At 47.5% G+C, this 26,312-nt stretch overlaps 1 protein-coding gene across 9 annotated transcripts in view; it reads left to right on the forward strand.

Moving 5' to 3' along the window:
* The window catches only part of nme7 (NME/NM23 family member 7), a 305,234-nt gene that overhangs the window by 132,340 nt on the left and 146,582 nt on the right, over positions 1-26,312 (forward strand). For all 9 annotated transcript variants that reach the window (XM_038802056.1, XM_038802057.1, XM_038802053.1 and 6 more), the window contains one exon: positions 9,851-9,915. In XM_038802056.1, the coding sequence (XP_038657984.1) occupies positions 9,851-9,915 (65 nt within the window). The remainder of the gene's footprint in view (positions 1-9,850; positions 9,916-26,312) is intronic.

Below are 26,312 nucleotides of genomic sequence, written 5' to 3' on the forward strand. Positions count from 1 at the left end.
GAGAGATTTCCCCCTTCTTTTCACTGATTCAGTTTTTTCCTTGGGCACCTTGATGCCATACTCAATTTTTTTTTGTGAATGTATTTATTGAGTTTCATAAAGTTTCATAAACAAATATAATTCTAGTAACAACAATCAAGCAGCAAAGATATAGAAATACAAAGTCAAAGTTAGATACACATCTTTTCTTAGAATTGTAACAGAGTGACCCTCATTATAAGCTAAACCCCCAAACAGCTGACGGTGTCTAGATCCTTCAAAAAATTAGATAAAAGGCTGCCACCTCAGTTAGGACTTCCCCACCGACCCCCTGATGGCATACTTTTCTCCAAGTGTAGAAACGGTATCAAATCGCCCAACCAGGCAAATGCATTAGGCGGTGTGGGAGACCTCCAGCTAAATAGTATTCTCCTCCAGGCCACCAACAAGGCAAAGGCAAGGACATCCGCAGAGTGAAATGCTGATAAGTCAGAGACCCTAAACATGGCTGCTAATGGACATGGTTCTGAGGCCACCCAAAGAATCTCCAATATAGTATTAAAGAAGGAAACCCAGAAGCTAACAAGTTTGGAACAGGATCAGAACACGTGAGTGTGGTTAGCTGGTGCAAGCGAGCAAAAGTCACACTTGTCTTCCACATCCTAGAAAAACCCACTCATCCTTGCCTTTGTCTAATGTGTTCTGTGTAATACTTTGAACTAAATTAGACTCAAGTCAATTGCAGAAAGAAGTGGAGTTCGCCCGATAAAGAGCTTCTCTCCCAGCCTCATCAGTAAATGCAGGACCCAATTAAAGATTGAAATGCAACCGAAACTGTTTCCAAATCCTGAGGGAGGAAATCGCCACTGGACTGGAGAGAAAGCTGCAGGGGAAAGGGTAGCGGTGCAGTAATTATTGTGTGAAGAGAGGAGGTGGTGGTTAATGATTGAGCCCCCATCCTGCCCCAAATCAGGATCGCTAAGCCACTGCAGGATTTTTAAAATATTGGCAGCCAGTAATAAAATGATTTGGAAGGGCCAAGTCTCCTGATCCTCTGTCTCTCTGCAGCTCTCTGAGTTCTGTGGACTCTGGGACTCTTACCCATCTAAATAAAAAGTAGAAGCCAATTTGTTGACCATAATAAAAAATGATTTGGACAAAAATATATGGATACATTGAAAGAAAAAAATCTGAAAAGCACATTAATTTTCATTGTTTGATTCCTACCTGCCAGGGATAAAGGGAGGCTACTCCACCTCTGCACATCTGCTATGAGATTACTGATGAGGCTTGAATAATTCAATTTGTGAAGTGAGGCCCAGTTATGGGCTGCATAGACCCCCAAATAACGGAAACTAGTGAGAGGCAAAACAGAATGAATTAATTGGTAAAAGCAAATTACTGCGGATGCTGGAATCTGAAACAAAAACTGAAAGAAAACTGAAACTCTTCACACAATAATCTCAGCAGGTCTGTCAATATCTGTGGAGAGAGAAGGAAGCCAACTTAATGAATTAAGTTGAGCTCCTCTAGTAGCTAAGTTCACTGGAAAAATCACTATCTTACCCATATTTAGTCTATAACAAGGGTACCAAACACAGTGAGTATCTTCATTATGTTGTCCATGGAGGGCGTCAGACCTGTAATGTACTGCAGGTCACCTGCATAAAGTGATCAGATGCCCTCAACGCTATCGAGAGGGGCTCAATAGCTAAGGCAAAGAGTAGTGGGGAGAGAGGCCAGCCCTGTCGAGTGCCCCTGCTTCAGGGAAAGTATTCTGAGAATACAATGTTTGTTTGAATGCTAGCCTGAGGGGCATTGTACGACAGAAAAATCCAATAGGCAAATATAGGGCTGAATCCAAACCTCTCTAGCCTTAGGTTGCATCTAAACTGGAGAGGCATTAATATCCTGGCCGCGAGGTTTGCTAGTGTCACACGGGAGGGTTTGAACTAGTATGGCAGGGGGGTGGGCACTGGAGTAATAGGTCAGAAGGTGAAAGCATTGAGGGACTACTAGGGAATAGGGCCAGTATGGCTCTGAGGCAGAGATGTTGCTGAACACAGCGGGTCTGGTAGCCTGAAGTGCATATGTTTTAATGCAAGAAGTATTACCGGTAAGGCAGATGAATTTTGAGCTTGGATTAGTACTTGGAACTATGATATTGTTGCCTTTACAGAGACCTGGTTGAGAGAAGGACAGGATTGGCAGCTAAACGTTCCAGGATATAGATGTTTCAGGCGGGATAGGGGGGGATGTAAAAGGGGTGGCGGAGTGGCGCTATTGGTTAGGGAGAATATCACAGCTGTACTACGAGAGGACACCTCAGAGGACAGTGAGGCTATATGGGTAGAGATCAGGAATAAGAAGGGTGCAGTCACAATGTTGGGGGTTTACTACAGGCCTCCCAACAGCCAGAGGGAGATAGAGGAACAGATAGGTAGACAGATTTTGGAAAAGAGTAAAAACGACAGTGTTGTTGTGATGGGAGACTTCAACTTCCCCAATATTGACTGGAACTCACTTAGTGCTAGGGGCTTAGATGGGGCAGTGTTTGTAAGGAGCATCCAGGAGGGCTTCTTAAAACAATATGCAGATAGTCCAACTAAGGAAGGGGCTGTACTGGACCTGGTATTGGGGAATGAGCCCGGCCAGGTGGTAGAAGTTTCAGTAGGGGAGCGTTTCGGGAACAGCGACCACAATTCAGTAAGTTTTAAAGTGCTGGTGGACAAGGATAAGAGTGGTCCTCGGGTGAATGTGCTAAATTGGGGGAAGGCTAATTATAACAATATTAGGCGGGAACTGAAGAACCTAGATTGGGGGCGGATGTTTGAGGGTAATTCAACATCTGACATATGGGAGGCTTTCAAGTGTCAGTTGAAAGGAATTCTGGACCGGCATGTTCCTGTGAGGAAGAAGGATATATACGGCAAATTTCAGTAACCTTGGATAACGAGAGATATTGTAGGCCTCATCAAAAAGAAAAAGGAGGCATTTGTCAGGGCGAGAAGGCTGGGAACAGACAAAGCCTGTGTGGAATATAAGGAAAGTAGGAAGGAACTTAAGCAAGGAGTCAGGAGGGCTAGAAGGGGTCACGACAAGTCATTGGCAAATAGGGTTAAGGAAAATCCCAAGGCTTTTTACATGTACATAAAAAACAAGATGGCAGCCAGGGAAAGGCTTGGCCCACTGAAGAATAGGCAAGGGAATCTATGTGTGGAGCCAGAGGAAATAGGCGAGGTACTAAATGAATACTTTGCATCAGTATTCACCAAAGAGAAGGAATTGGTGGATGTTGAGACTGGAGAAGGGAGTGTAGATAGCCTGGGTCACATTGAGATCCAAAAAGACGAGGTGTTGGGTGTCTTGAAAAATATTAAGGTAGATAAGTCCCCAGGGCCTGATGGGATCTACCCCAGAATACTGAAGGAGGCTAGAGAGGAAATTGCTGAGGCCTTGACAAAAATCTTTGGATCCTCACTGTCTTCAGGTGATGTCTCGGAGGACTGGAGAATAGCCAATGTTGTTCCTTTGTTTAAGAAGGGTAGCAAGGATAATCCAGGGAACTACAGGCTGGTGAGCCTAACGTCAGTGGTAGGGAAATTACTGGTGAGAATTCTTCGAGACAGGATGTACTCCCATTTGGAAGCAAATGGACGTATTAGTGAGAGGCAGCATGGTTTTGTGAAGGGGAGGTTGTGTCTCACTAACATAATAGAGTTTTTTGAAGAGGTCACAAAGATGATTGATGCAGGTAGGCCAGTGGATGATGTCTATATGGACTTCAGTAAGGCCTTTGACAAGGTCCCTCATGGTAGACTGGTACAAAAGGTGAAGACACACGGAATCAGGGGTGAGCTGGTAAGGTGGATACAGAACTGGCTAGGTCATAGAAGGCAGAGAGTAGCAATGGAAGGGTGCTTTTCTAATTGGAGGGCTGTGACTAGTGGTGTTCCGCAGGGATCAGTGCTGGGACCTTTGCTATTCGTAGTATATATAAATGATTTGGAGGAAAATGTAACTGGTCTGATTAGTAAGTTTGCAGATGACACAAAGGTTGGTGGAATTGCGGATAGCGATGAGGACTGTCAGAGGATACAGCAGGATTTAGATTGTTTGGAGTCTTTGGCGGAGAGATGGCAGATGGAGTTTAATCCGGATAAATGGGAGGTAATGCATTTTGGATGGTCTAATGCAGGTAGGGAATATACAGTGAATGGTAGAACCCTAAAGAGTATTGAAAGTCAGAGAGATCTAGGTGTACAGGTCCACAGGTCACTGAAAGGGGCAACACGGGTGGAGAAGGTAGTCAAGAGGGCATACGGCATGCTTGCCTTCATTGGTATAAGAATTGGCAAGTCATGTTGCAGCTGTATAGAACCTTAAATAGGCCACACTTGGAGTATAGTGTTCAATTCTGGTCGCCACACTACCAGAAGGATGTGGAGGCTTTAGAGAGGGTGCAGAAGAGATTTACCAGGTTGTTGCCTGGTATGGAGGGCATTAGCTACGAGGAGCGGTTGAATAAACTCGGTTTATTCTCACTGGAACGGCGGAGATTGAGGGGCGACCTGATAGAGTCTACAAAATTATGAGGGGCATAGACAGAGTGGATCGTCAGAGGCTTTTCCCCAGGTTAGAGGGGTCAATTACTAGGGGGCATAGGTTTAAGGTGCGAGGGGCAAAGTTTAGAGTAGATGTAGGAGGCAAGTTTTTTACACAGAGGGTAATGGGTGCCTGGAACCCGCTGCCGGAAGAGGTGGTGGAAGCAGGGATGATAGTGACGTTTAAGGGGCATCTTGACAAATACATGAATAGGATGGGAATAGAGGGATACGGAACCCGGAAGTGTAGAAGATTGTAGTTTAGTCGGGCAGCATGGTCGGCACGGGCTTGGAGGGCCGAAGGGCCTGTTCCTGTCCTGTACTTTTCTTTGTTCATTGTTTTTAAGTAGATTGTCCCATTCTACCCTATCAAATGCTTTTTTTTTTGCATCCAACGACACTATGGGCTGCAGTCTCTGCTTTGAAGACTAAGTACTGATGCCAGCGTGGGAACAGTGGCGTTTTACGCCTGAAAAAACGGTGCACAAAATGCACCGATCCTCTGCTGGTGGGGGCTAGCAGGCACGCAGCGTAAAGCCCCACCTGTGGATACAGGCAGTGAATTGCTGGATCCGTGGCCGCGCATGTGCACTGCGGCAGCCTGCAGCGGCCGCGCCGTACAACATGGCGCCGGTTGCACGTGGACCCGGCCTGCCAAAAACTGCCCCCTGTAATGATCCTCGCCACACCTGGAAGACCCCCACCAGTGCCTCCAGGCCCTGCCAAAGCCCCCCCCCCTCCCCGCCCGCAGAACAGCTTGCCCCCCTGACTGTGGTGGCGCTGGTCTCAGTCCGCATGTGCCATGCCGGGTTCACGAAAATAAAAAGGGTAAGTGTTCCATGCAGTCAGGGACTCAGTCCATCGGGAGCGGAGCATCAGGGGAGGACCTCAGGTGACGTCACCTGAGGCCGTTGCGACGGCGTGCGGCATACTGTTCGAGTACGCTGTTTTCAAGGGGGCGGAGAATTGCAAAAGCGGCATCGTCCCCGATTTCAGCGCAAACGGGGATTCTCCGGCCGATCGCCGAACGCAATTTCGCTGTCGGTGACCCATAACTTCCAGTTCTGGAGCAGTAGAGGGGAAGAGGACAATGTTTAAAAGGCATTGAATATTAGTCAACATGGCCCTTCACAAAGCATGTCTGATCCTTAGATATTATACCCGGATCACAAGGGTCTAACAGGGATGCCAGAACCTTACCAACAGCTTAGCATTTCAAAATGAGATAGGTCGGTATGACCCAAATTCTACTGGGTCCTTGTCCCGCTTGAGGAGCAAAGAAATTGAGGCTTGAATAAGGCTCGGGGTAATGAACCCCTGGGGAGTGAGTCGTTGAGCATATTGATTAGTAAAGGTATGAGCTGCTCTAAGAATGTTTTATAAAACTTGGCTGGGAAGCCATCAGGATCTGGGGATTTGCCAGACTGTCCAATGCACTTGAATATCACTCCCGGGCGCAAAGAGGAATCCAATTCTTGCCTCCTACCCTCCTCGATGGTCGGAATATGCAGACCATCTAGGAAACTCATCATACCTGATTTTGTTCAGAGGAGGTTCTGAGTCATACATTTCACGGTAGTATGAACTGAAAAACGTATTGACCTGGAGAAAAGCTGGAGACAAGATTACTCTTCTCATTCTGAATCATGGGAATCTCTCGAGAGACAGTTTGCCACTACAACTGATGAGCTTGAAGGCGAACGGCCTTCTCTCAAGTTCGTAGAAGGTGCCCCTAAATCACTGCAACTGACGCACACCCTTCCAAGTAGATATCAGTTAAAATTAGAATTGTAATTCTTTTCCTGTGCATCAATAGCTCTGGCGCCAGGGCAAATGAGTACAGGCAGTCCACTTCCAAGATGGAGCCTACCAGCCTCTGCCGCTCCAGTCGTCCATTTACATAGTGTAAACCAACCTTGAAATATTTATCCCCCTTGTGACGGCCTTCAGAGTCTTCCAGAGTGTAGGCGAGATTGACTCCAACCCGTTGAGCTTAGCAATAGAACATAGAAAAATACAGCACAGAACAGGCCCTTCGGCCCACGATGTCGTGACGAACTACATGGAAAGTAAGAAAATAAAAATGAATTAGAGGCTCAAATATAACTCCAAAGGTAAAACACAGCGGCCAATTCGTAGACCGGGCAGAAAGCTGGTCAGGATTGGAATTGCCGAAAAGCATGTCAAGAGCAGCCCCAAACTGAAATTCAAAAATGGCTGTGAGCAGTAGATTCTGCAAAGACCATAAACCCCGACAATATTCCAGCACGGTAGCATAGTGGATAGCACAATTGCTTCACAGCTCCAGGGTCCCTGGTTCGATTCCCGGCTTGAGTCACTGTCTGTGCAGAGTCTGCACGTTCTCCCTGTGTGTGCGTGGGTTTCCTCCGGGTGCTCCGGTTTCCTCCCACAGTCCAAAGATGTGCAGGTTAGGTGGATTGGCCATGATAAATTGCCCTTAGTGTTCAAAATTGCCCTTAGTGTTCAAAATTGCCCTTAGTGTTGGGTGGGGTTACTGGGCTATGGGGATAGGGTGGAGGTGTGGGCTTGGGTAGGGTGCTCTTTCCAAGAGCCGGTGCAGACTCGATGGGCCAAATGGCCTCCTCCTGCACTGTAAATTCTATGATTCCGTAACTAGTACTGAAGATTAGTACTCCTGAACTTGCTGCAGTGGACAAATGCCCACAGAATTTGTCATTAGACAGCAAAGTGGTATCTAATCTCCAAGACCGGCATTGGGAAGGATCAAAATCGAAACGTAAATCAAGAAAATGAGGATCATGGTCTGAGATGACGATCGCTAAGTAGACTGCTGCTACCACTGAAGGGAGAAGGGCTTTAACAAAAATAAAGAAGTCAATTCAGGAATAGACCTGATGGACATGTGAGAAAAAAGGAAAATACATTTTGGTTTGGATGCAGAAAAATTTCATGGATCCACCCCACCCATCTGTTCTGCAAATGAGGACAGTGCCTTGGCCATCTCAGATGGAACCAGAGATTTTTGTTTAGAATGGTCCAATTTCGGGTCGAAGACACAGTTCAGGTCGCCTCACAGAATCACCAGTGTGAATCTAGGTTAGGAAGAGAATTCAACAGCGAATTTATAAAGTTCGGGTCATCCCAATTGTGGCATAGATGTCTAGCAGGATTACTGGAATGTTCGCCAGTGAACCACAGACATTAGTATAGCGACTCATTGGGGTAGTTAATAACCCGAGAGGAGAATTGTAATTTTTTATAAATTAAAATTGCCATGCCTCTAGCCCCATTGTTAAAACTCAAGTGAAAGATCTGCCCCACCCAATTCTTATAAAGCTTTGTCTGGTCCTTTACATGTAGCTGGGTTTCCTGTAAAAACACATCAGGGTTTAGATTCTGAAGATAGGTGAAAGCCCTAACACACTTCACCAGGCCATTCACACCTCGAACATTCCACATTACTAAGTGAAGTAGAGGTTCCCCCATCCCACCTCTCACACCAGATTCAGCCGTTTCCAAGGAGGATTATCAAGCAAGGGATATTGGAAAGATAAAGTGAGGAAACCCACCACAAGATGGCCACGGAGCCAAGTCATACACCCCGAAGGAAAAAGATTTTCAGACACCACCAGCCAACCAACGTTAAAACCCTCCCCAACCCACAAACGCCCCTTAGCAACGTTAACAACCAATACCCAGTTCCTAAATAACATGTTTGGACCAACAAACTGAGCATTAATAAGCTGGTTAATGCTGACTAAGTACCACTTGATTGCACTGTCGATGACCCCTTCCATCACTTTGATGATCGAGAGTAGACAGGTAGAATTGGCAGGTTTGATTTGTCCTGCTTTTTGTGGACAAGACATACTTGGGCAATTTTCCACATTGTCAGGTGGGTGCCAATGTTGTAGCTGTTTTGGAACAACCTGGCTCAGAGCGTGGCACGTTCTGACGCATACATCTTCGATACTGTTTCTGGAATACTGTCAGGGCCCATACCCTTTGCAGTATCCAGTGCCCTCCAGCCATTTCTGGATATTACGTGGAGTGAACTGAAATGGCTGACAATTGGTAACTGTGATGCTGGGAACCTCTGGCGGAGACCAAGATAGATCATCTATAGGATCATAGAATTCCTACAGTGCAGAAAGAAGCCATTCGGTCCATTGAGTCTGCGCCAATCCTCTGAAAGAGCATCTTACCTAGGCCCATTTTCCCGCCCTCGCCCCAAAGCCACCGAACCTGCACATCCTTGGACACTAAGGGGCAATTTATCATGGCAAATCCACCTAACGTGCATATCTTTGGACTGTTGGAGGAACCGGAGCATCTGGAGGAAACCCACGCAGACACTGGGAGGAATTGCAAACTCCACACACAGTCACCCAAGGCTGGAATCTAACTCGGGTCCCTGGCGCTCTGAAGCACCAGTGCTAATGCCACCTTGCCACCCATTAATCAACAATAATTGTCACCAATACTTCAGGCTAGTTTTTAATTCAAGATTTAGGAACATAGGAACAGGAGTAAGCCATTCAGCCCCTTGACCCTGTCCCACCATTAAATGGCCTTACTCCATATACCTACCTTTGGCCCATATCCCTCAATATCTTTGCTTAACAAAAATCTATCTCAGATTTTAAATTAACAGCTGTTATCTAGCTTCAAATGCTGTTTGCAGGACAGGGTTCCAAACCTTTACCACCCTTTACATAAGAAATGCTAGATCTGGGCACTATCAAATGATTCCTACTGGTGGAAGTATGTGCAAGTCAACATGGGAAAGGAAGGGGAAAAAGAGAATAGCGAAAAGTGAACTCTTTAAGAGAAATGTAACTTTGAAATGTTTTCACCTTTGTAACCTTGAATCCTGTTAAAGATTATCTAATTTCCTTCAGCATTTGGGGCTAGAGAAGAGAATATCTGCTTGGGTTCCCTAATTGCTGTCCAGGGAGCACTGTGCGTTGACATTGGATAAGGATGGGATTGGGCTCAGCTGCAATGTTCTTTCACATAAAAATAACTCAAGACATTCACATTTCATGCTCACACTTGCAGAATGACCATTTTATTGAGGAACTTGTTGACCTTTGGACCCTATGAAACTGTGAATCAGCACTTTGAGGAGAAGACAAAATGTGGAACTGGTGTGAAATAATTATGTCTGATGTAATCATTTTCAAATTGACTCTTGTATGCTTATTATACTGAATAAGACATCAGTGAACTATTGCTGTTGCATTTTCTGAGAATTCTGTTACTTTAAATTTTTTAATTTATAGGTCTGACTGGAAAGATTTTGGATGCCATTGAAGAACGGGGATTTAAATTTTCCGCATTTCAAATGGTAAGCAGGCTCATCATTTTGTAAAAATACTGTGTTTAATTATTTTACTTGTGAAACTGTGCAGGCTGTTGGGAGACTTTTCTAGAACGTATTGCTTGGAGACTCTGGACCTATCATGGCACCTGATACTTTGCTTTACAACCCCAATTGTGAATCAATAATCCTTTGTTTCTTGGCATACTTAGACAAGGTAAGTTGTGAATGGGTGTAATAAATCATGATAAAAGGAGATGATTGCCCTTATCCCCATAAAATCATCCTCCAAGATTTTTTGGAAATGTAAGGATATATTTGACTACCACAACGGGAAATTATCATAGCAGCTTTCTTGGAACTGAGCATGATCTGTGTTTTGGGACCACATATAAGCTACATGTTGATAGAGTGGAATCACTTGTGACTGGCAAAGCCTCCTGAAAAATGGGTGTACTTAATAGCACGCTGAATTTGAAAAAGCTAGCTATTGCAGAGAATCATAGAATCTCTACAGTGTAGAAGGAGGCCATTCGGTCCATCGAGTCTGCACCGACGCTTCAAAAGACCAGCCAACGTAGACTCAAAATCCAGCCCTATCCCTGTATCCCCCACATAACCTTTGGATACTTACGGATAATTTAGCATGGATAATCCACTGAACCTGCACATCTTTGGACTGTGGGAGGCAACCGGAACACCCAGAGGAAACCCACACAGACACGGGAGAACGTGCAAATTCCACAGTCACCCGAGGTCGGAATTGAACCCGGATCCCTGATTATGAGGCAGCAGCGCTAACCACTGTGCCACCGTGCCACCCAGAAAACAGTCATTTGACTGTCGACATCCAATTTCTCACATGCATGCTACCCGTCAGCAACTTCATTCTGAAAATGCAGCATCAGTTTCCACATGTACGTTGAGGACACCCTGCTCTAACTTGCCACCAGCCCCCGTGATCCTTCCACTGTCTCTGCTTTGTCGCACTATTTGTCCATTATCCGGTGTTCGAAGAGTTGAAATTTCCTCCCAACTAAATATTGGGAAAGCTGAAGCCATTGTCATTGTTTCCTGTAATAAAACTCCACTCCCTGCCCACAGACTCCATCCATCTCCCTAGCCACTTAAAAAAAAATATATATATATATTTCTTGAGATGTGGGCGTCGCTGGCTGGACCAGCATTTGTTGCCCATCCCTCATTGCCCTTGAACTGAATGGCCATTTCAGAGTCGGGCAGTTAAGAGTCAACCACATCATTGTGTAGGTCTGGAGTCAAGTTAGTCCAGACTAGGTAAGGATGGCAGATTTCCTTCCCTGAACAATGTTAGTGAACCAGATGGGTTTTTACGACAATTGGCATTGGTTTCATGATCATCGTTAGACTTTTAATTCCAGATTTTTATTGAATTCAAATTTTCCAACTACCATGGTGGCATTCAAACCTGGAACCCCAGAGAATTATCCTGGGTCTTTGGATTACTAGTCCAATGACAATACTACTGCACCACTGTATCCCCTGAAGATAAATTAGATCATTCGCAATTTGAAATTTTATTCAGCCCTGAGATAGGTTTTCAGCCACATAACTGCTCCATTATCAAGACCATCTGCTTCCACCTCTGTAACATCACCTGTCTTTAAACCTGTTTAGGTTCTTCTGCCGTTTAAACCCTCACCCGTGCATTTGTTATCTGTAGACTTGACCATTACAATACTCTGCTGGTCTCCCATCTTCCAGCCTCCATAAACCTAAGGTCACCAAACTTTTGCCCATGTCTTAGGTCGCACAAAGTCCTGTTCGCCCATCACACCTGTGTTCGCTAACTTACATTGGCTCCCAGTCTTTCAATGTCTTGATTTCAAAATTCTGATCCTTATTTTCACCTGCATCTCAGTCCTAATTGACCCTCTTCCTCTTTATCCTAGTCGGTTTCAACCCGACAATGCTGCTAAACTCCCAATAGAGTGGATTCTATCCCATAATGCTCTCAGACATTTCAAAATATCATAGCTTCGTTCCTCAGAATCAGATATCTTTCCAGGTTTCAGGACACTCTTTCAATTATTCCAGCTATTGCTCTATCATTAAAGCAAACCTTATCCTGTTACAGTATTGCAAAGCTCTTGCACACTCAACCCTGTTTCTGCTGAACTCAAAAATACCCTACAATACTACATAAACCTAAGATGCCTCACGCTATTGTCAAAGCCCACAAGTTTCTCCCTAGTTGGTGCACACACTGTATGTAGTCTCAAATATCTTACCTACATTTTGTTGTTTCTCCAGACCCATAGAAACGAACGTAAATAATAGTGCGTGTCATTCATTTACAATTATGAGATGCAAATACTCATGAAATTCAATTCCAAACTGCAATAAACAACTTGCATTTAGACATTAGTTGTCTGGCAGTGCGTGACAGGAGTATTGCTGAAAAAAGAGAAATGCTATTCAAACTTTTTATCTTGCACTCATCAGGCCCGACACAAAAATGCCAAATTTCAAAGGGAACTATATTCTATACTGCATGAGAAAAGGGGTGCTGATTAATTGGCAATCATCTCTGGTTGAGACATTGCCATGATAATTACACCGGGGTGCTATTGTCCCCCATTAATATCATTAAAGTTCCAATATTCTCCACATTGGCATTAACAAACATAATTTGACACAGAGCCAAAGGAAATGTTAAGCTAAGTGGTGAAAGAAGAAGTTTTTAAGGAGCATTTTAAAAGAGGAAAAAAGGAAGTCTGGTTATTAATGAATAAATGATACTGCATAAGTAAGAAAGTTAAAGAATGTCACAAAGCAATTTCTATCCTTCCAATATTTTATAATGTGAAATTGTTTTAAAAGGTTGATGAAATTAATTAACTTAAGACTTTCCTTTTAGATTGATGACTTATAAAGGTATAGTAAAAATCAATGGTAAGAAAGATTTGTTGCTACAATATTATTGAAACATGTATGACGAATGTACTGCCGAGGTTCCTCTTCCAGTTTAGATCCATACCAATCTTCTTCCCCAAGGCCTTTTTCCATAAGGTAGACAAAATGATCATGGCATTTGTGTGGGAGGGTAAGAACCCAAGGATCCCTAAGTCGACACTGCAAAGGAAGAAAAATATGGGCGGTCTGGTCCTGCCGAATCTACAATACTACCACTGGGCAGCCACAGCCGAGTGGGTGAGGTGATGGATCCCCAACGTGGAAAGGGTGAGGCTGGAGGAGTCCTCCTGCAAGGGAAGGACCCTTCGGGCCCTTGCCACGGCAGCGCTCCCACACAAAGTACGTATCCAGTCCAGTGGTGGGAGCCACACTGAAGACATGGGACCAAATTAGGCAGCATTTTGGTTTAATCAAGATGTCCCCCATGCCCCCATCTGCGGCAACCACAAAATCCCACCAGCCATGCTTGACACCACCTTTTTAAAAAATGGAGAGAGGACAGGGGTGGCTAGCAGTCAGGGCCTTTTATATAGGGGACAGACCCGCCAACTTGGGTAAACTGACGGAGGACCTGGAACTACCGACAGGACAGGAACTCAGACCTTCAAATTAAACACTTTCCCCACAAGAGAGACACTACTCAAGGAACTAATAAACACGGATAGTAAGGAGGGAGGGAACTGTGGGAACATCAATGGATGGTTACTGGATAGGGCAAGACTACCACTGGATGAAGCCAGATGAAAATGGGAGGACGAACTGGGGATGGAAGTGGATTGGGGACTCTGGACCGAATCACTGAGTAGAACCAACTCCACTTCCCCCTGCGCTAGGCTAAGCCTCATGCAGTTCAAAGTGATGCAGAGAATTCACCTAACCAGACCCGAATGAGCAGGTTCTTCCCAGAGGTGGAGGATAAATGCGAATGGTGCCAAGGAGCCTGGCCAACCACGCCCACATGTTGTGGGCCTGCCCCAGACTTGTCGGTTCTGCCCAGCCTTCTTCAAGGCGATGTCCAAGATTGTGCGGATGAGGATGGAGCCATCCCCTAGAGTGGCAGTCTTTAGGATATCGGACCAGCCAGAGCTACATATGGGGAAGAGGACCGACGCCCTGGCTTTTGCTTCCTTAATCGCACGCCAGAGGATGACTAAAAACCACAACAGAAAGGAGAGGAACACAGTATGTGATGCCCAGGGCAGAAGTCAGCACTAAAAGGGAGAACTGGACTACCAATGGGGGAACAGAGGGGGGGGGGGGGGGGGGGGGGGGGGGGAGGCTGACCGGGGGGGTGGCAACTTGTAAAAATCTCTGTGAATAAGAAACAACTTTATATGTAAATACCAGGTACACCATAGATTGAGCTGTTACTCTGTAAAACTGGAAAATACCAATAAAAATATTTTTTAAAAGATTCTGTGCACTTCTGTAATGAAACAGAATTGCTGAAGAACATCAACTATGTTGCTGAATGACATGGTTACAGTTGTAAAACCCTACCCCAACACATGCCAAAGATAGTGATCCTATCAGTGGTGCTAATATAAAAAAGTCGAAAGTGAAAATAGTCCACTAGCATTTACACAGCAGCTTTCATGATGACCTAAAGTGCTTTACACCAATGAGATATTTTGAAGTGATCTTATTGCTGTTTTGTTGGGAATGTTGTAACTGAGTCCATCAAATCCATTTCATCAGAGTATGTATGGAATTATGAATTATACTATAATCCATTTCGATTGTCATCACTTCGCGGCCTTTTGGCTAAGATCAAGGGTCAGATCAAGCCCAAGATGAGGGGCAATGCCTTTTCTTGTCAGCTTGAATCTTGTACGTCTCGCTTGTGGAGATCATGAATTGGCTTCAATTTAAATTTGTATTAGTTTTTGGAGCAAACAATGAGACGAATTAAGAATTTTCCCTGTACCTACGCATTGGCTTGTAAGAGAAGCTCAGCCAGGATTGTTGCACCTGGCACAACCAACTTCAAAACGGTGCGGCCTCCTTGGACAGCAAGCGCACATCAGAGGCAGAGAGGAAATCATGAGCCAACAACTCACCCAAAACTCAATCATCTGTAGCTACCTTGTCCAATTTCCAGCAGAATCTTCGAGGCTCAGATTGGCCTCAGCCGACACCTATATACCCGACCACACATCCCAGGTGATGAACATGATCATCTTCGCCTTGAAGAATGAACAGAAAGAGACTCTGGCACAACCTATAGAGGTATAGTGGCTCACGTCCCATGTACTTAAAAGTGAATAAATACAGACAATTTGCCCAGGCTAGAAGGTGGCTGTTTTAATCTTGCCCTGTGGGACACTTGTTAAACAGTAAGTGTTAAACACCCTCTACTTATATTCAGTAAAAGAGGATTTATTATAACAACTTCTTTTAAAAAATGAGAATAACAGACGATGTCTGGTAGAAAATTCTTGAGATTCCCTTTGTTCTTGATCATGAAATATGAGCATAAGGTTTTGTTTTGTAGAATAAATCTCTTTGTTACCAATTATCTCAGACCTTGAGCTCATTATGAAAACCAGGTCAGAATACAGATGCATTGCAAGTGGGGACTTTGTACTCGCGATTAATTGGTTTTCCCACAAACTGTTTTGGATGTTGACATGTGTCTGCATGGGTTTCCTCCGGGTGCCCCGGTTTCCTCCCACAAGTCCCGAAAGACGTGCTGTTAGGTAATTTAGACATTCTGAATCCTCCCTCTGTGCACCGAACAGGCGCCGGAATGTGGCGACTAGGGGCTTTTCGCTGTAGTGTTAATGTAAGCCTACTTGTGACAATAAAAGATTATTATTATACTTGTGATCACATAATATGAGTCTTATGAGCAACATTAAATTCAATGAAAAACTGTGGGCGGGACTCTCCAACCACTCTGGATCGGAGAATCCCCAGGGGGCAGCGCAAATCTCGCCCCACCGCCCCGACGCTGGCTGCCGTATTCTCCGGTGCCATTTTTCGGGCGGTGGCGGGATTCCCGCCATGCCAGTCGGTAGCCATTGGCAGCGCCAACCTCCCCTTCCCCCCAACTCCTCCCCCCCCAACCCCGGCGATTCTCCGGGCCTCGATGGGCCGAGTGGCCGTCCATTTTTGGCCAGTCGCACCGGCATAAATCACTCAACTCGCGCACCGGCGGGACCTGCCAGGTGAGTATGTGTGGCCGGCCCTTGGGCGGGGGGAGCACGGGGGGATCCGACCCCGAGGGGGGCCCCCACGGTGACCTGGCCCGCAATCGGGGCCCACCGATCTGCGGGCGTGCTTGTTCCGTGGGGGACTTTTTCCTTCCGCGCCGGGCCCCTGTAGGGCTCCGCCATATTGCCCGGGATCCAGCGTGGAGAAGAGAACCCCCCACGCATGCGCGAAAATACACCTGCCAGTCCGTGCATGGGCGGAATCACACCGGCCGTTCCGCACATGCGCGACTCACGCCGTCCCTTGGCCGCCGGCTGGAGCGGCGCCAACTCTTCCGCCGTCAACCTAGCCCCCTAGAAAGGTGAGAATTCCTCACCTTGGGGGGCCGTTGACTCCGGAGTCATTGGCGCCGGTTTTCCCGCCGGCATGGGGACTTAGTGCCCAGACGGGAGGATCCCGGACTGTGTTTGGTCAAAAAAAGATATGGAAACATGTATGACCACATTGTCAACTGAAAAGAATTTTAAGAATTGGTTCACTGTGCCATTATCAGCTCTTACTTCCAGCAACTTTGTAGGAAAAACATTTTTGAATGGAAGGGTGTACACTGTACAGGAACAAATGTAGTGAACAGCACATAGTGGGATTCCCCACTCCATCAAATTCTGGGCCATAGTTTATTAACTGTTGCCAGGACCCAAACGCCATGAACTTTGCATTTCTGCTGTTTATTAGTTATGGTATCAGAGGTTATTGTTGATTGGAAGGTTACAGTGCAAGAATATTTTGAATATGTTCTGAACTCATTTGGCTTACACTATCTCTAGATGGGATAGATAAATAGTTGAAGCAGAAGTGCGAATCTCCATGATATGCTGAATAAATTGGCAGTAAATGGATGGTAGCAGGAAACTGCTGGAAGTTAAATTAAATGATCTACAAAATTTTTAATTTGATGATTTTCTTCGACTGAGTCTATCTTTAATGAAAAGCCTTCAGCAAAAACATATATATCTTTCTAAGTAATAAAATTCAGGGTAGGGCAGTTGAATATTAGGATAAAATGTGTGCCCTGTACTAAATCAAGCATATATAAACTCCACACGCTAGAATGATATTGATGGGGACCCCATCAATCACAAGATATTAAATATTAATTTAAGCAAGGTTTACCAGAAATATTATTTCAAAGTAAAGCAAGAAAGTGGGGGGAAAATGATATAATTTAAATTGATGACAGACAGAATTGAAGAGACAAAAATATTAGAATCATCCAAACCATAACTGATTGCTAAATGGGAGAACTAGGTAGTAGAGAGGTGATTTTCTTTGAGCTGAGTAACTTTTTATTATCCCTAATATGTGTGTCCTTGCTTTTGTATGTAAGTTAAAAGTTCAAAATGCCATTTAAAAAATATATATTTTTATTCTCCTACTTTTTCACATTTTCTCCCAAATTTACACCCAACAATAAAAAATAATCAGTAATGAATGTAATGTCAATCCCCATATCAACAACTGATCCCATCCTCCTACCAAACCCCAAACATTAGCCCGCATGTTGACAGAAAGGAATCAGGAATCACCCATGGTCACCACGAACACATCCAGCACCGACACCCCCCCCCCCCCAGTTCTCGAAAGTGCATGATGAATTACACCCATGAATTGTAGAACCCCTCCATCCTTCTCCTCAGTTCAAATTTGACCTTTTCAAGCATCAAGAATTCCAGTAGGTCTCCCAGCCAGGTCAAGGAACAGAGGGGAGAGGTTGATCTCCATCCTAACATGATCCGCCTTCGAGCGATCAACGAGGTGAAGGCTACAACATCTGCCTCCGCACCGGTTTCCAACCCTGGCTGGTCCGACACCCTGAATATGGCCTCCGTAGGGCCCGGGTCCAGTTTCACGTGAACCACTTTAGAGATTACCCTGAAAACCTCCTTCCAGTAATCCTCCAGCTTTGGACAAGACCAAAATATATAAACGTTGTTTGCGGGCCCCCACCCCCGCAACGTTCATACACATCTTCTACCCCCTCAAAGAGCCGGCTCATTCTCGCCCTTGTGAGGTGTGCTCTATACACCACTTTCAGCTGTATCAGCCCCAACCTTGCACACGAGGTGGAGGCATTCACCCTCCGGAGAACCTCACACCGGAGCCCCTCCTCCATACCCTCTCCCAACTCTTCCTCCCACTTTGCCTTGATCCCTTCCAGCAGCACCTTCTCCTCCTCCAAAATAGCCCTGTAAACCGCCGATACTCCCCGCTTCTCCAGTCCCCCTATCATCAGCACCTCCCCCAGCAAAGTGGAAGCCAGCTCTACTGGGAAGCTCTGTACCTCCTTTCTGACAAAATCTCGAACCTGGATGATATCTAAACATTTCCCTCTGCTCCAGCCCATATTTCACTCCAAGCTCCTTCAATCCCGCAAGAAACAAATCCTTTAGCGTCCTAATTCCTTTCTCCTCCCATCTCCGAAAATTTCCATCCCACTTCCCTGGCTCAAATCTATGGTTCCCCCGAATTGGCATTTCCCTTGACCCTGCCCCCAACCCGAAGTGCTGTCGAAACTGCCTCCAAATTCTCAACAAAGCTATTACTACCAGACTCCCTGAGTATCAAAGTGCCATTTTGACCATTATTTGAATCAGCCAGAGGTCCATGAGAAACAATGGTTTCTGTTGGATCAAATGGAAAAACAGCCACTTTATTTTTTTTATATAATAATCTTTATTGTCACAAGTAGGCTTACATTAACACTACAATGAAAAGCCCCTAGTTGACACACTCTGGTGCCTGTTCGGGTGCACAGAGGGGGAATTCAGAATTTCCAAATTACCTAACAACATGTTTTTCGGGACTTGTGGGAGGAAACCGGAGCACCCAGAGGAAACCCACGCAGACACATGGAGAACATGCAGACTCCGCACGACTGTGACCCAAGCTGGGAATTGAACCTGGGACCCTAGTGTGGTGAACCAGTGTGCTACCATGCTGCCCCATTGTTAAGATTAATCTGCATTGTCAGATCAAGATAGTCATGTTGGAAAGTAAAATTGAACCACAGAGGAAATTGGGGGGGAGGTGGGGGGTGGAATCTTGCATCTAGATAGTGCGTTTCACAATCACAGACATCTCAAAACCCTTTAAAGCCAATAAAGTACTTTAGAAGTATAGTCACTGTTGAAATGTGGAAAATAAGATAGCAAATTTTGTACCCTAACAGCACTGGTGAAAATAGACAGACCATCTCTTCTTTAAAATATGCCGTGGCACATTTTACAGCCATCAGAGCAAGCCTTGGTTTAATGTCTCATCTGAAAGATGGTACCTCCACAGTACATCCTCAGTACTGCAGAAGAGTGTCAGCCTTCATTTTTGTGATCAAGTCCTGGAGTTGGACTTGAACCCGGAACATTATGGCCAGATTTTCCCAGCTGTTCCCACCAGCAGGACTGTCTGGTCCCAGTGGCAGGATCCCCAGCAGTGGAGGTTGTGAGCAAAAGGAAAACTAATTGACAGCAGCAAAACCGGAAGATCCCACTGCCAACCAATAAGGGGATGCCACGGCTGATGAAAAGCATGCCACAGGAGAGGCGGAAAATCCCACCCTATGACTCAGTGTCGAGAGTGCTACGAACTGAATCACAGCTGACATCCACTGATGGGATATAGACAGTCCGTTTTGATTTGCTGCTACTTTCCATATAAACAAAACACATAGGGCGTGATCTAACGGAAAAGTTTCTTAAGTGTCATCTGTGGCATGTTTTCCTGAGAGTTCCCCACCGCTATCTAACAAAACCTAGTCACTGTTTTGGGCCCTGGGGAGTTTCTCCCAGGTTTAGTCTATCACTGGGGAGCTGAACTCCGAGATCAGGCTGCCATTTTGAAAGGGTGCCCCGATCTCTAAGTGAGCTTGTGGGCCCCTTGTGTGGCAATGTCAAACCCAACACACATTGGCATTACCCCACATTCCCCTCCACCCTCCACTCCCAAGTGGGGACACTCCTCCAAGGGTCCCTGGGAGCCTCCCCTCTTCAGGCCCCCATGTCCCCTTATGGGCACCCCCCCCCCCCTTTCAGGGTGCCCACCCGTCAGCCCCCCCAACCTCCCAGAGGCCTCCTCTTCCCTGCATCCCCCAACCTCATTAGCCCCTCCATCTTCATTTCATAGAAATGGCCCACTCGGCCCCTGACCCTTGGCTGTGCCATCCTGGCAGCTGGACACCCTTGCACTACCACCCTGGCAGTGCTCCTGCTAGCTTCGAAATGCCACCTGGGCACCTCGGAAGTGCCAGGCTAGCAGTACCAAGGGGCCAGCCAGGCAGTTCCTAGGTGCCCATATCCCAGTTTGAGGGCCAGGCAGCCACCCTGCCCTATCCGTGACCACCTAGGGGCCTCCAATGGCCAGGGAGACCTCCTGGATCCTGTTCCGCCTGGTCCACGTTTATGTCGACTACTGAAAGGGGACTACATGGGGAGGCTGACAGATCCCGGGTGAGTAGGCCTTAGTAGGGTTGAGGCTTGCTGATGCATGTGTGCTTGGTTACACCCATTGTTGATCTCCATGCCTAGCGGGGCTTCGGTAGGTCCTGCAAGGCGCACTGGCTGCTGGAAGCTTCACCCGGCATCTACCGGCCATGTCAATGCAGGCGATAGATCTCGTCCATAATCTTCATTTGAACGTCATAGGAAATGTTGGGCCTTGTGTATTAAAATATCAACTTTGTACCTAGTGTAGGTTAAAGCCAAAAAAAACATAACTGATAAACCAAGAAGTAAAATCCTTTGCTGTTTGTTGCTTTTAGGTGTATTAAAATTCAACATAACGTGTGTGATTTAACTAAATGGGAACAGTCCTATAGCGAGCGTGCTTAGCCACGTGTTTCATAGTGCTCGCAGCGTGGAGAAACACAAGGCTAACGTCACTCGGGTTAGATAGGGTGCCCCGGCGGGGAACGTGCAGCCTCGCCCTGTTTTCTGCACTGAGGAGCTCCACTTGCTCGAACCCCTCAGTGTAGTGAGAGATTGGGACGCCATTTTTAAATTGCTCAATATATTTCAGCACTTCTTTTTAAAGCAATTTGAAATGGCAGTGGATGGGAACCTATGCAAGGAGTCTAAGGAAGGGGAAGCACAGATGAGAGCAAAAGACAGGAAGGGGAATAAGAAAAGTGATGCGCTGAGAAATCGAGGGCCGGAATCCAACTGGGCCACAGTGAAAAATAATGGGAATGGGACAAGCAATGTTAAAAAGATAAGCTTAAAAGACAATAAATTAGAGATGCATGCAATAAATGAACATCTGTAATTATGGGTGACTTTAATGTGCATATAGATTGGGCAAATCAAATTAGTCACAATACCGTAAAGGAGAAATTCTAGGAGTGTAGACGGGTTGGTTTTCTGGACCAATATGTTGAGGAATCAACTAGAGAACAAACTATCCTAGATCGCCATTGTGGAATGAGAAAGGAATAATTGGTAATCTAATTGTGTTAAACCTCTTGGGGATGAGTGACTAGAATTCTTCATCAAGATGGAGAATGACGTTCATTCTGAGACATGTTTCCGGAATCTAAATAAAAGAAACTACAGTGGTTTGAGGTGGGAGTTGGCTAAGATGGATTGGGGACCATTACTTAAAGGGATGATGGTGACAGCACGGTGGCGCAGTGGTTAGCACTGCTGTCTCATGGCGCAGAGGTCTCAGGTCCGATCTCGTCTCTGGGTCACTCTCCGTGTGGAGTTTGCACATTCTCCCCATTGTTTGCGTGGGTTTCACCCCCACAACCCAAAGATGTGCAGGGTAGGCGTATTGGCCAGGCTAAATTACTCCCTAATTGGAAAAAAATAATTGGGTATTCTAAATTTAAAAATAAATAAATAAAGGGATGACGGTGAATAAGCAATGGCAAACATTCAAGGAGCGCATTGTGTGAGCTGCAACGATTTTTCAATCCTGTCTGGTGCACAAGTAAAACTGGAAAGTTGGCCAAACAAACCATGGCTTACAATGGAAATTAGAGCTAGTGTGCCCGGTCTAACCAAAACGTTTCTGAATATAGTGGCGAACGGGAACTGCCACAAGCTTCTCAAAGCTCGGCCCGATGAGGCCATCACAATTGTAAAACGTTAATTGGTACATTTAGCGAGACCCCACGGGCTTAAAACTGCAAATAATGGTGCTGCCGGCTGATTTGCTGGGACCACGCTCACCACGCTCGAGATCGGACCTGAGACCTCTGTGCATTGAGACAGCAGTGCTAACCACTGCACCACCGTGCTGTCACCGTCATCCCTTTAAGCAATGGTCCCAAATCCATCTTAGCCAACTCCCGCCTCAAACCACAGTAGTTTCTTTTATTTAGATTCCGGAACCTTGTCTCAGAATCAACAACGTCACTCTCCATCTAACCGCTAACAAGGGAGAGCAGCATTTAAACCGATCCTGTACAGCCAAGCCCACTCAGCTCGCAGCCATGTCTCCAAGAAGATCAGCAACACAATTCGGGGATGCCGACCTGAGCAGATTATTGGAAGTGGTCAAGGCCAGATGGGAAGCGCTGTTCTCCCGAGGGTCTTGGAGGATAAGCCACAGGGCAGCTAGTGCCGCCTGGGCTGAAGTGGCAGCAGTCGTCAGCTCAGGGAGCATCACCAGGAGAATCGACACCCAGTGCCATAAGAAGATCAATGATCTTCGCCGGTCTGCAGAGTTGAGTTGGCACCGAACCCCTGACACCCCCCCCCCCCCCCCCCCCCCCCCCCCCCCCCCGCCCACCAAGGAGTATGCTTCTGCCACCGCCCCCACCATAGCCAATTGGAGGCCAGCACTGGTAGGGTGGCGACTGCAGTGGAGAGTCTGGTGCATGATGTCAGCAGCATGAGTGGAGGGGTCCAAGGTGTGGCTCAGGAAATCACGGCCATGGCTGAGCACCTCAACAGTGCATCGCAGTCGCTGGGAGTCGTGACCTTGTACCAGCTGGATCTTGATGCAGCACTGCGGTGCATGTCCCAGTCTCAGGTGGGCATTGCCGAGGCCCTCCAGAGCACATCCTGGTCGCTAGGAGAGGTCTCCCAGTCCCATATGGACATAGCTAAGGTGCTGCAGGAATGTCGCAGTCTCAGGTGGGCACGGCCGAGGTGCTGCAGAGCATGTCCCGGTTGCTGCAGGATGTGTCCCAGTTGCAGCTGGGCATTGCCGGGCGCAGTGGCGCATGTGCCAGTCCCTGAGGAGTATCGCTGTGGGCGTTGACACTCCGCTGAAGGCATTGGGGAGCCGCATGGGCATCTAGGGTTGCCTGCCCCTCCATCCCGAGGTGAACGCCAGGGCCCTATGGGCACTGACCAGGAAGAGGGGATGCTGGGTGCCCCCCCCCCCCCCCCCCCCCCCCCCGAGACCCACCCCACTGACAATGACGTATCTCGGAGTCAGCACCCGGAACAGGGCAGCGCGGCGGGGGATGTGGCACTGGCAAGTGCGCCGGGGTCCTCTGGTCATAGAGACCCCAGAGGATGCCCGCCAGAAACATCAAGGACCAAGGGAAGCAGTAAGCAGCAGGCTGGTTCCACCTCCGATGTGCAGCCTAGGGTCACACCGAGGTGCAGAGGATGAGCACAGAAGGCTAAGCAGGTCGAGGATCACTGAGAGGGCAATGGGGTCAGGATGGGGGGAGGATTTGGAGAAGGGGGTGGCGGCAACTTTGGGATTGTTGGGGACACATGTTAACTAATAAAAATCATTGACCTCGACCAATACGACGTCCACAATGCGAACCGAGAACCAATCCCGTGCCCCTCCCTTGACACAGTGGTCCTGGATGTCCTTCTCCCCCCCCACCCCAACCCTGGCATACCATGTGCTGGTGATGGGTGTGAGGGAGAACCCGGCAGACACGCAGGGGTCAGACTATGGCATTGAATGAGGAGCACTCCGCTCTCAGCAGAGCATCATCACCCCCTGCCCTCGACAGTGATCTGCTGACAGTGCCGACACAATCCCATCACCTGGAGTGGTATTACACAGACCCTGGGAGGGTTGGACATCGTGGAGGGAGTGGGGGAGGGGGGAGGCTGAGGGATCGGTGGAGGTGTGTGGGATGGGCGCGTTCGTAAGAGAGGGAATGACGGATGAAGTCACGTCCTATGTGAAGCGGCAAGGATGATGGCCTCCCTGACCCCCAGGCTTGCTGGACGCTTGCTGTCCTCCATCCTCTGGCTGGTCCTGTGGGTCCTCCCGGGCTTCTCCTCCAGCCCCTCCTGGTCCGGCTTGTCCTCATCCTCCACCCTGGAGGAGGACACATATTCTTCTGTCTCCATGTCGAGCACATCGCCCTGTTGCTCTGCCAGGTTGTGGAGGACAAGAGACCACCTCAAAGCGGGCGACCTTCTGGAGAGTGTACTGCAGGGCACCACCAGAGTGGTCGAGGCATTGGAACCGCATTTTGTGCAGTCCGATGCACAGCTCGATGACGGCCCAGGTGGCCTCATTGGCTCTGTTGTCTCGGGTCTCTGCATTGGTCACCGTCCTCTGCGCTGCCGTCATTAGCAAGGTCCTCAGCGGGTACCCCGTATCTCCCAAGAACAAACCAGCTATCCTGGGGTGGTTGTCGAAGAGGCTGGAGAAGTCCGACTGCCCCAGGATGTAGCTGTTGTGCACACTTCCTGGGGAGCATGCCCATCATGTGGTGGTTGCACATGAGCTGGTTGTTCAGGGAGTGGAACTTCTTCCTGTTGTTGTAGGGCACTCCCAGAAAACCCGGTGCTGCAAGGCGACATGCGTGCCATTTATTAGCCCCTGGGGCACCCTGTCGATGGTCCATGTCAAAGGTGATATAGTTTGCTGCCTAGCCAAACAGGGCATCCGTGACTTCACGGATGCACGTGTGGCTGTAGCTTGTGAGATGCCACACAAGTCCCTACTTGAACCTGGAATGATCCTGAGGTGTAGAAGTTCAGGGTTGTGGTGTCTTTAGCCACTAGGAGCTGGTATTTTCCTCCTCCACGTAGTTCCAAGTCCGCAAGGACATGGCACAGGTGCGGCACCGTCCCCCCCCTTTTTTTATGTAACCTTTGAGTACCAATTCATTTTTTTTCCAATTAAGGGGCAATTTAGCGTGGCCAATCCACCTACCCTGCACATCTTTTGGGTTGTGGAGGCAAAACCCACGCAAACATGGGGAGAATGTGCAAACTCCACGTGGACAGTGACCCAGAGCCGGGATCGAATCTGGTACCTCAGCGCCATGAGGCAGCAGGGCTAACCCACTGTGGCACCGTGCTGCCCGCTATCCCCTTGTTGAGGCGGAACAGTGCATCTGTTCGAATGAAGTACAGCGATGCCTGTACACCTTGGGCCTCCCCTTCTGAATCTCTCCCTGGCCAGATGGGCGGCTGGGTCCTCAGTGTGGGGCGGGGCCTTACACATGGGTCACCACCTCGAGTCTCTCTCGACGCTGTTGCCGTCACCATCTCCTCCCAGCGACACCATTAGGGCAGCTTCGGCGGGGTCCCAAGACATTGTCCATACCGTGTAATATTTGAAAGGATTTGGGAGAGGGTGTGAGACTGACAACCAGCGAGGTCGCCCACCATGGGACCCTCCAGTCCCCCATTGCTCTCCACCCCTCCTCGCATAAGGCAGGGCGTGCTGATGCGCCCTGGCCGCAACGGGGGCTCCTGCTTACTGGACCCCACACACTGTACTCCAGACATCCGCACGTAACACTACCTGGACAGGGTGCTGGTCCCCTGCCCCCCCCCCCCCCCCCCCCCCCCCCCCCCAACCAACACCACCAAAGCCTACCACCTCAGGTCCCCACAGAAGCCAGTCCGCCAGCTTCACATTTTTAAGAAGGAGTACTAATTGGTGCCTGAGTGACCACTTGCTGGGGAAGCTGTTAGATCATGGGAGGCCATTAGATAGGGGGTCGCTCCCGTTAATTGTATGGAGATTGGGCTTAAATGATGATTATTGGTTTCTTGGCATGCGACGGCGGGATCCTGATCTTGCCAATGGGACCCGGCCGGTTAGACCACAAACAGATCAGCACCCACTTCTCGATTTTGGCCTCCCTCGCCATTTAACAGCAGACTTGGGGATTGGGAGCAGTTTAGAATTCAGCAAAGGAGGAGAAAGGGATTGATTTAGCAGAAGAAAATAAGAATCTGAGAGTAAGTTTGTGGTGAATATATAAACTGCCTATAAAAGCTTCCATAGGTATGTGAAAAGAAAAAGATTGGTGAAGACAAATTACGTCCCTTACAGTCAGAAACTGCGGAATTTGTAATGGGGAACATAGAAATGGC

This window comes from Scyliorhinus canicula, chromosome 7 (genome assembly GCF_902713615.1).
Source record: "Scyliorhinus canicula chromosome 7, sScyCan1.1, whole genome shotgun sequence".
NCBI classification, from domain to species: domain Eukaryota; kingdom Metazoa; phylum Chordata; class Chondrichthyes; order Carcharhiniformes; family Scyliorhinidae; genus Scyliorhinus; species Scyliorhinus canicula.